This window comes from Oncorhynchus clarkii, chromosome 23 (assembly GCF_045791955.1).
Source record: "Oncorhynchus clarkii lewisi isolate Uvic-CL-2024 chromosome 23, UVic_Ocla_1.0, whole genome shotgun sequence".
NCBI lineage: Eukaryota > Metazoa > Chordata > Actinopteri > Salmoniformes > Salmonidae > Oncorhynchus > Oncorhynchus clarkii.
Genome location: NC_092169.1, coordinates 14,104,597 through 14,116,130, shown reverse-complemented (window position 1 = coordinate 14,116,130; position 11,534 = coordinate 14,104,597). Strand labels below are relative to the sequence as shown.

The window sequence follows — 11,534 nt, the reverse complement described above, 5'->3', positions numbered from 1 at the left end:
TACTAATTTGTGTCTGGAAGTAGCTAGCAAGCTAGCCAAATTTAGCCAGTTAGCTTGAGTGCTGTTGTGAGGTCAGAACGCTCTGATTAAACCTACTCCTCCTCCAGAGCGTTGAGTGTGCACACCGAGAGTGAAACACTCTTAATTTACGAACGGAAAAGATTGAACGACCGACACACTGGAGGCAATTTACGAACGTACCCTATGAGTTACAGTCAGTTGACCTTTACAGTGAATCCGTTAGGATGTCGATTCAAATACCAATTGTCCATTTTAAGTACCAGGGACATAATTTATTGGGATAAAGCCCCATCTGCTGACAATAAGCGAAATTACACTTTGGCAGACTACTATCGCGAGAATAACATGTTATAAGAAATAATCGACATTTCCGGTTTATTTTTTAGATATTTATTTTTGCTGATTTATGAGAACCTATTTCAGTAAAATCTGAATATTCTTATTTATTCAGTTGAAACAAATACAGAAAGGTAAGATTATTAATGAACATTTAGCCGTTTTGAATGCGTTTTCTTTTGCAAAAATGGCACTGGATGCCAGCTGTCACTGTGTTGTGGCGATGGCCTACTAATTAACTAACGTTAGCCATCTAGCGGTAACGTTAGTTAGCTGACTTTCTTGCTAGCGATGCCTATTTGAAATGTATTTGAAAGTCGATAGCTAGATTTGATACCTATCAGAGTAAGGAAATAAAGAGAACTAACGTTAGTTACCGGAGAACCGAGTGCTGAAAATGTGTTAACCCTCTACCGAAATGTAACTAGCTACGCCAGATAGCCAATTAAGCTAACTAGCCAGCTGGCATTTGTTGTGTAGCTACACATGTCCAAAAGTATGCAGGCAACCCTTCAAATTAGTTTATTCGACTATTTCAGCCACACCCGAATACGCAGCTGACCAGCGTATAAAATCAAGCACACAGCCATGCAATCTCCACAGTCAAACATTGTCAGTAGAATGGCCCATACTGAAGAGCTCAGTGACTGTCAAATGGCATAGTCATAGGATGCCACCTTTCCAACAAGTAAGATTGTCAAATTTCTACCCTGCTATAGCTGCCCCGGTCAAAATCGTCTGTCCTCGGTTGCAACACTCTACCGAAGCAACGTCCGCAAAAAAACTGTTCATGAAATGGGTCTCCATGGCCAAGCAGCCACAGACAAGCCTAAGATCACCATGTGCAATGCCAAGCGTTGGCTGGAGTGGTGTAAAGCTCGCCACCATTGGACTGGAGCAGTGGAAACTCGTTCACTGGAGTGAGGAATCACGCTTCGCCTTCTGTCAGTCTGGCTGACAAATCTGGGTTTTGCGGATGCCATGAGAGCGCTACCTTCCTGATTAAGGTTTGGTGGAGGAGGAATAATGGTCTGGCGCTGTTTTTCATAGTTCGGGTGAGGCCCCTTAGTTCCGGTGAAGGGACATTTTAACGCTACAGCATACAATGATATTCTAGACTATTCTGTGCTTCCAACTTTGTGGCAACAGTTTGGGGAAGGCCCTTTCCTATATAAAATGTTATTTGTCACGTGCCGAATACAACAGGTAATTAATTACCAGGTAATTACCTAACCATTAAATGATTACTTACAAGCCCATAACCAACAATGCAGTTCAATAAATAAAGTTAAGAAAATGTTGACTAAATAAAGTAAAATAATCAAATCAAAAAGTAACACAAGAAAATTACATAAAAATAATGAGGCTGTGTGCAGGGGTACAAGTTAATCAAGGTAATTTGTGATGCATAGACGATAGATAGCGAGTAGCAGCAGTGTAAAAACAAAGGGGGGTCCATGTAAATTGTCCAGGTGGCCATTTGATTAATTGTTCACCAGTCTTATTGCTTGGGAGTAGAAACTGTTAAGGAGCCTTTTGATCCTAGACTTGGCGTCTCGTTACCTCTTGCTGGGCGGTAGTGGAGAGAATTATCACTTGGGTGACTGGAGTCTTTCACGTTTTTTTGGGGCCTTTCTCTGACACCCATCGCCTAGTATATAGGTCCTGGATGTTAGAAAGCTTGGCCCCAGTGATGCACTCACTACCCTCTAGCGCCTTACGTTCAGATGCCGAGTAGTTGCCATATCAGGCGGTGATGCAACCAGTCCGGATGCTCTTGATGGTGCAGCTGTAAAACTTTTGAAGATCTGGGGACCCATGCCAAATCTTTTCAGGCCTGAGGGGGAAAAGGTGTTGTTGTGCCCTCTTCACAACTGTCTTAGTGTGTTTGGACCATGATAGTTTGGTGATGTGGAGACCAAGGACTTTGAAACTCTCAACGCATTCCACTTCAGTCTCGTCCATGTTAATGCGGGCCTGTTCGGCCCTCCTTTTCTTATAGTCCACAATCAGCTCCTTTGTCTGTATCACATTGAGGGAGAGGTTGTTGTCCTCGCACCACACTGCCAGGTCTCTGACCTCCTCCCTATAGGCTGTCTCATTGTTGTCGGTGATCAGGCCTACCACTGTTGTCGTCAGCAAAGTTGATGGTGTTGGAGTCTTGCTTGGCCATGCAGTTGTGGGTGAACAGGGATTACAGGACTAAACACGGACCCCTGAGAGTCCCCAGTGTTGCGGTTCAGCTTGGCAGATGTGTTGTTGCCTAACCTTACCACCTGGGGTTGCCCGTCAGGAAGTCCAGGATCCAGTTGCAGAGGGAGGTGTTTAGTCCCAGGGTCTTTTAGCTTGATGAGCTTTGTAGGCACTATAGTGTTGAACGCTGAGCTTTAGTCAATGAACAGCATTCTCACGTAGGTATTCCTTTTGTCCAGGTGGGAAAGGGCAGTGTGGAGTGCGATTTGAGATTGAGATCTGTGGATCTGTTGGGACAGTAATCACTTAGGCATGTTACCTTCGTTTTCTTTGGTACAGGGACTATGGTGGTCTGTTTGAAACATATGTAGGTATTACAGACTCGGTCAGGGAGAGGTTGACGATGTCAGTGAAAACATTTGCCAGTTGGCACGCACACATCTTGGTAATCCGTCTGGCACTGCGGCTTCATGAATGTTGACCTGCTTAAAGGTCTTGCTCACATTGGCTATGGACAGCTTGATCACACAGCTGGTATGAAAGCTAAACAGCTTTTATCCACAGAGCCCTTTTGCCCTTTGTTAGGTAACGTAACAATTAGAGGTCGACCGATTTAATCGGCATGGCTGATTTTAATTAGGGCCGATTTTCAAGTTTTCATAACAATGGATAATCGTTTTTTTTGGATGCCGATTATGGCCAATTACATTGCAATCCTTGAGGAAACTGTGGCAGGCTGACCACCTGTTACGCGAGTGCAGCGTCAAAAGGACCTTGTGGCTGCAAGAAGCCAAGGTACTTTGCTAGCTAGCCTTAAACTTATCTTATAAAAAAAACAATCAATCTTCACATTGTTAACACTAGTTAACTACACATGGTTGATGATATTACTAAGTTAACTAGCTTGTCCTGCATTGCATATAATCAATGCGCTGCCTGTTAATATATCATTGAATCACAGCCTACTTCAACTTCGCCAAACAGGTGATGATTTAACAAAAGCGCATTCGTGAAAAAAGCACAGTCGTTGCACAAATGTATCTAACCATAAACATCAATGCCTTTTCTTAAAATCAATACGCAGAAGTAAATTTGTTAAACCTGCATATTCAGTTAAAATAAATTCATGTTAGCAGCCAATATTGACTAGGGAAATTGTGTCATAGTATATGCAACAGTTTTGGCCGCATGGCTCGTTGTGAACTGTGTGACCGTAATTAATTTGCCAGAATTCTAACATTGACGGTTGTGTAATGTAACAGCAATATTTAGACTTGGGGTTGCCACCTGTTCGATAAAATACGGAACGGTTCTGTATTTCACTGAAAGAATAAACGTTTTGTTTTTTCGAAATAATGGTTTCTGTATTTGACCATATTAATCGCCTAAGGGTCATATTTCTGTGTGTTTATTCTAATTAAGTCTATGATTTGATATTTGATAGTGCAGTCTGATTGAGCGACGGTAGGCAGCAGCAGGCTCGTAAGCATTCATTCAAACATCACTTTACTGCGTTTGCCAGCAGCTCTTAGCAATGCTTGAAGCACAGCGCTGTTTATGACTTCAAGCCTATCAACTCCTGAGATTAGTCTGGCAATACTAAAGTGCTTATAAGAACATCCAATAGTCATATGTATATGAAATACAAATGGTATAGAGAGAAATAGTTGACGCGTCATAATTCCTATAATAACTACAACCTAAAACATATTAACTGGGAATATTGAGCCGCCAGCTTCATATGTTCTCATGTTCGGAGCAAGGGACTTAAATGTTAGCTTTTTTACATGGCACATATTGCACTTTTACTTTCTTCTCCAACACTGTTTTTGCAACATTTAAACCAAATTGAACATGTTTCATTATTTATTTCCGACTAAATATATGTTATTTATGTATTATATTAAGTTCAAATAAAAGTGTTCATTCAGTATTGTTGTAATTGTCATTATTACAAATATTTTTGTTGGTCCTCCAATAATCGGTATCGGCGTTGAGAAATCATAATCCGTCGACCTCTAGTAGCAATTCTCTATGATGTGCAACACTTAATGATGTTATTGGGCTATGTGTTATTTGCTATCATTGCTTTGTTTCAACTATCGTTTTACCCCCCCCGCCCCCTCTTTCATTGTGAATTTTCAGATGTCAGAGGATTTGTTGAAACAGTTGGGCAGCTACAAAGCACAGTTGCAACAAGTGGAAGCCGCCTTATCAACCGACCCTGAAAATGAAGACCTTCTCAAATTACAGAAAGACTTATCGGTAACTAGTTAGCCATGTGTCACCTGTATTGGCCATGAACATTTTAGATTTTACATCATTTTTACATCATTGAGTGTCAATATGTTTCTTAGTGTGTCTGTTTTCAAATGCGATTATTATCCAGCAATTGAATGACCTCAATTACGTATCCTTCACAGGAAGTCATAGACTTAACAAAAGACCTCCTGACGTCGCAGCCCTCCGAAAGTACTGCTACTGCAAACAGCTCAGATGCAGCCCCCCTGAAACATAGGTGGAGCGTTGGGGACAGGTGTATGACTGTGTGGAGTCAGGATGGACAGTGAGTATCACCCAGAAGCTCCTCAGTCCATAGTCAACCTGAATATTCAACTGTTAATTTACCAATTTTACAATGTCATCTTTGTTCGTCTTGCTTGCACATATAGGGTCTTGACTTCATTTGACCTACACTATTCAAATGTATTTGTTCAGTGAAGCAGTGATAGACATGACAAGACTATTTTGCAAGAAGGGTCTAGCCCATGAATAAGAACAATAACAGAAACTTTCAGAATCTGTCATTCTTTATAATTGTGTAGTAGGGCTTGTCTTGCTTGTACTCACCTGCTTACAGCCGGGATTCTTTGACAGGGTGTATGAAGCTGAGATTGAGGAGATAGACGGCGAGAATGGCACGGCGGCCATCACCTTCTCCGGCTACGGGAACGCAGAGGTGGTGCCACTGCAGAACCTCAAGCCTGCCGAGGAGGGCAAGCACTCTGAGGATGACGGGAAATCCAAGTCCAGGTAGGAGAGACAATGTATATGTTAATAAAATAGGTCCTGTGTTGGGTCAGGAGTTTCCCTTGTTTCCAGTTCTTGATGTCCAGAAGAGTCCATGGCTGATCTAAAATTGTAACTTTGTGTGTGGGTGTGTGCGCCATGACAGGAAGGAGCAGATAGCAGACCAGAGGGAGTACAAGAAGAAGAAGGCCCAGAAGAAAGTGCTGAGGATGAAGGAACTGGAACAGGAGCGAGAAGACCAGAAATCCAAGTGGCAGAGTTTTAACAACAAGGCCTATAACAAGAACAAGAAAGGACAGGTATATTCATTCATTCGCATATTCATCTACTTTACACACTAGAAATTCCGGGCCTTGAGCCATCCCGTTTTGAGCCAATAACATCCTAACAGTCTAATAAATACATTTAGTATATTCTATTGGTTGTGTTTATGAAGATCTTAGGTAACATTGGAATATGCATTTTCCCCCAAAAGAATACAAAAGCATTTTCATTAGTTTGTTCTAAATCAAAGGTTATTGGTCGCATTCACATATTTAGCAGATGTTATTGAGGGTGTAGCGAAATACAGTGCAGCTAACAATACACAATAATACACACAAATCTAAAAAGTAAAAGAATGGAATTAAGCAATATTAGGACAAGCAATGCTGTGGTATTAGTGGGTATGGGATGAAGAGACAATATTGATAGAATATGTAGTACATCTGAAGAATAGGGATATGTACAGCAATAGTTAAATAGGATATGCCTTGACTAGAATACAGTATATACATATCAAATCAAATCAAATTTTATTTGTCACATACACATGGTTAGCAGATGTTAATGCGAGTGTAGCGAAATGCTTGTGCTTCTAGTTCCGACAATGCAGTAATAACCAACAAGTAATCTAACTAACAATTCCAAAACTATTGTCTTATACACAGTGTAAGGGGATAAAGAATATGTACATAAAGATATATGGATGAGTGATGGTACAGAGCAGCATAGGCAAGATACAGTAGATGGTATCGAGTACAGTATATACATATGAGATGAGTATGTAAACAAAGTGGCATAGTTAAAGTGGCTAGTGATACATGTATTACATAAGGATGCAGTAGATGATATAGAGTACAGTATATACGTATACATATGAGATGAATAATGTAGGGTATGTAAACATTATATTAGGTAGCATTGTTTAAAGTGGCTAGTGATATATTTTACATTTCCCATCAATTCCCATTATTAAAGTGGCTGGAGTTGAGTCAGTGTGTTAGCAGCAGCCACTCAATGTTAATGGTGGCTGTTTAACAGTCTGATGGCCTTGAGATAGAAGCTGTTTTTCAGTCTCTCGGATGTGAAGTGGGTAAAACAGTATGTAAACATTTTTTTAAGTGACCAGTGTTCCATGACTATGTACATAGGGCAGCAGCCTCTAAGGTGCATGGTAGAGTGCCCAGGTGTTAGCCGTCTAGTGATGGTGACTAAAATTCAGGGGGCTGGCTAGTTGTCACTGTCTAACACTCTGATGGCCTTGAGATAGAAGCTATTTTTCCAGTCTCTCAGCCCCAGCTTTGATGCACCTGTACTGACCCCGCCTTCTGGATGGTAACGGGGTGAACAGGCCATGGCTTGGTTGGCTGAGGTCCTTGATGATCTCCTTGGTCTTTCTGTGACACCGGGTGCTGTAAATGTCCTGGAGCGCAAGCAGTGTGCCCCTGGTGCTCTATTGGGCAGACTGCGTACCAGGCTGTGATCTCAATGGTGAATCTGTAAAAGTTTGTGAGGATCTTAGGGGCCAAGACAAATTTCTTCAGCTGCCAGAAGAAACACTATCTGTGTGGACCATTTCAGATTGTCAGTTACGTGTACTCTGAGAAACTTGAAGCTTTTCACCACCTCCACTGTGGCCCCGTCGATGTGGATGGGGGCGTGCTCTCTCTGCTATCTCCTGAAGTCCACGATCAGCTCCTTCGTTTTGTTGAAGGGAGGATATTTTCCTGGCACCACTCCCCCAGGGCCCTCACCACCTCCCTGTATGCTGTCTTGTATTTGTTGGTTATCAGGCCTACCACTGTTGTCGTCTGTCAACTTGATTTTTGAGTTGGAACAGGAGGGGGCTGAGTACGCACCCTTTTGGGGGCCCTGGTGTTGAGGATCAGTGTAGTGGCGATGTTGTTGCCTACCTTTACCACCTGGGGGTGGTTTGTCAAAGAATGATGAGCTTGGTGGGTACTATGGTGTTGAATGCTGAGCTGTAGTCTATGAACAGCATTCTTACATAGGTATTCCTCTTGTCCAGATGGGATAGGGCAGTGTGCAGTCCAATGGTGATTGCGTCATCCGTGGATCTATTGGGGCGATATGCAAATTGCAGTGTGTCTAGGGTGTTGTTTAAGGTGTTGATATGATCCTTAACTAGCCTCTCAAAGCACTTCAAGATGACAGAAGTGAGTGCAGCGGGATAATAATAATTTAGTTACCTTTGCTTTCTTGGTTACAAGAACAATGGTCAATGTCTTGAAGCAAGTGGGGACAACAGACTGGGATAGGGAGATATTGAATATGTCCTTAAACACTCCAGCCAGCTGGTTTGTGCATGCTCTGTGGACGCGGCAAGGGATGCCGTCTGGGCCAGCAGCCTTGCGAGGGTTAACATGCTTAAATGTCTTACTCACATTGGCCATGGAGAACGAGAGCTCACAGTCCACAGGAGCAGTGTTGACCCACTGTTTCCCTCGAAGCGGGTGAAGAAGGTGTCTTGCCATCTTACCACGGTTTTTGGTTTGAATAGGTTTAAATCGTCACAGTGGGAAAAACATCCCCTATACACTTCCTGATGAACTCAGTCACCGTGTCAATGTTATTCTCAGAGCCAACCTGGAACATATCCCAGTCCATGTGATCAAATCAATCTTGAAACATGGATTCCGATTGAACAGACCAGCATTGAACAGACCTTACCACGGGTACTTCCTGTTTGAGTTTCTGCCTATAGGAAGGGAGGAGCAGGATGTAGGTGTGATCTGATTTGCCGAAGGGAGGGTGGAGCAGGACTTGTAGCCGACCCCGAACGGAGAGTAGCTATGGTCGATCGTTTTTGAAGCGCGATTGGAGTGGGCGACGTGTTGATATTTCTTTGCTAGTGTTTTCCTCAGATTTGCTTTATAAATGCAGCTACAATAAATGCGGTCTCAGGATATGCGGTTTCCAGTTTGAGTTCCTTGAGAGCCGTCATGGTATCGGCTTGAGGGGCAATATACACGGCTGTGACAATGACCGAAGAGAATTCTCTCAGGAGGTAATGCGGTCGGCATTTGATTGAGATATTCTAGGTCAGGTGAACAAACAGACTTGAGTTCCTGTACATTAAAAACTAAAACACAAACGTCACAATTCAGTGTTATATCCATCGCAAAGAAATAATTTTTTGGGGCATGTCTTAAAGGCCCAATGCAGCCATTTTTACCTTTATGTCAAATAATTAATTAACGATCTTACTGTGATTTCAGTTAAAATTTTCAAAAATAACAATTTCTCAAGAAAGAATTTTGCTAGGTATGTCTGAGTGGGAGGGGAAACTAGAAATGATCTGTTATTGGCAGAGAGGTTTGGAACTCTTTCGTATTGGTTGATTAACTAATTTATTGCCTGTTGATGTCACCAGGCAGGCCAAAACTCCATCCCACCAAAACAGTCTGAAGTTTCAGGTGGTCTTTTCAAACAAGTCTTACGCTAAAAGGACATTATAATTTTCACAGTATTATTTCATCCTCATAGTTCAGAAATGTATATAAAACAAAGGAAAAGCACTTTTGACTGCACTGGGCCTTTAAGAAACATGATCCTAAGACAATGCATTTTAAAAGAACAGAATAGCATATTTTAAGTGTCATGTTACCAATCACAGGGAGTGCTCACATGTTCAAAGCATGGATTGAAAGCATGGATTCTTAGTTATTCATGGGAAAAGTTAGCTTTAGAAATACAGCCCATCCACTCAAATTTGAGTTTTGTGAAAAGTTCGGTTTTTTTAAACCATTGATATGCTCTCCGATGGGTAATATTAATCTAAGCTGCATGAATCACTCTATAAGATGATTTGGAAAAGTAGCTTTTTGGTAAGCTCTTCTCTTTGTCAATTACACATGCCTCGCTGTTCATCAGTTTCTTCATTGACAATTGATAATATGGTCGCCCATCAGACTTCTGTCAATTTAATGTTGTGTTTAGGTTATATCCAGGCTGTATCACAACCGGCCATGATTGGGAGTCCCATAGGGAGGCACACAATTGGCCCGCGTCGTCCGGGTTTGGCCGGTGTAGGTCGTCATTGTAAATAAGAATTTGTTCTTAACTGACTTGCCTAGTTAAGTAAATTTAAAATGTCTATGTGTGAAGTTGGTTTAGATAGAGTTTAGCTGTAGTTTCAATGGGCTATAATCAGATGGGCAGCGAACTCTCATGTGAAGGAAGGGCAGGGGAGAAAATGACATGCCTTCCTAAGACTGCTTATAACACGATCTGTTTGTAATCAAAATTCTAACAAAGTCATTGTGCTGAATATTCCTAAATAAGTCTATTTAAGGATGGAGGGGGACAAGACTTAAAAAATTGCAGAGGTATTACCATTTTAAATTAATATGAAATCAAAATGACTGTCTGCGCTTCGTGTTAAACTAAGTAACTTTTCAAATGTTATTTGCACATTTTCAGCTGTTGCTTTTTCTCAGGAGACCATCACAAATAGTCTTACTGAGATTTCCATTGTCTGTTGCAGGTGAAGAGGAGTATATTTGCATCGCCGGAGAGTGTAAACGGCAAGGTGGGAGTAGGAACATGTGGCATAGCAGACAAACCTATGACCACGTATCACGACACATCCAAATATAACGTCAGGCATCTAATGCCACAGTGACCTAACATTTTATCTTTGTGTAAAAGTATCCTATTGTATAGTAGCAAGATCATTGCTTATCTTTGTGTTTATATGGTTTGGGTTACCCCAGTAAAGGAGCTTTGAAACAAATTGCTTGCTCACCATTGGTTGCCTCATTGGGAAATTGTCCTTACCAGTATTATCACATAGAACAGCAGAATTCTTAATAAAATAAATAACCACTGTAAATGGAGTTGCAGCACAAATAATGGTTGTGGTGAAATGAGTCTGGGTTGCTGTATCCTTCTGAATGCAACAAAGGCCAAAAAACTATTTCCATGTTTTTAATGTTACACATTTATTATAGATTTTTCAGGTTGAACTAGACTATAATATAAATGTTTACGATTTAGTGATAAGACCCTTTTTTAAAGCAAGCTAATTTTACATCTCAGTTTTGTACATTTACAGGGAAACAAATTGTTTTTTGTTTAAAGGTAAGATGTTCCTCTCATTTTTCCCTGAACCCTGAATTTTTCATATTGGTACTGAATGTTGTTTAACACAGTTCCTCCAGATGGCAGTAATGTATTTTATACCGTCTTTGTTCTGTGACGTATGTCAATGACCTTATGCCACTGCTGGTGATATAAGCTTTTTTAAAAATAAAATCAGGGATGAGTTGTGGATTCTCCTATTAAACCTTCATGTTTGATTTATTGTGAGGTTGTGTCTATGGTGCTAGTGCATAAGTGTACAATCTGCAGATATAAATGTATTGTATAGAAAATACATGATTTCAATCATGAAGAGTATATACAGTGGGGCATAAAAGTATTTAGTCAGCCACCAATTGTGCAAGTTCTCCCACTTAAGGAGAGAGGCCTGTAATTTTCATCATAGGTAGTACACTTCAACTATGACAGACAATGAGGAAAAAAATCCAGAAAATCACATTGTAGGATTTTTTTTAAATGAATTTATTTGCAAATTATGGTGGAAAATAAGTATTTGGTCAATAACAAAAGTTTCTCAATACTTTGTTATATACCCTTTGTTGGCAATGACAGAGGTCAAACGTTTTCTG

General features: G+C 41.0%; 1 protein-coding gene across 1 annotated transcript; it reads left to right on the top strand.

The window, feature by feature from the left end:
* Positions 1 to 358: 358 nt before the first annotated feature.
* LOC139381720 (survival of motor neuron-related-splicing factor 30-like) lies at positions 359 to 11,159 on the top strand. Its single transcript, XM_071125447.1, has 6 exons — positions 359 to 491; positions 4,696 to 4,815; positions 4,974 to 5,116; positions 5,428 to 5,583; positions 5,726 to 5,879; positions 10,349 to 11,159. The coding sequence occupies exons 2-6, from the start codon at positions 4,696 to 4,698 to the stop codon at positions 10,484 to 10,486; spliced, it is 711 nt and encodes a 236-aa protein (XP_070981548.1). The 5' UTR covers positions 359 to 491; the 3' UTR covers positions 10,487 to 11,159.
* Positions 11,160 to 11,534: the final 375 nt, after the last annotated feature.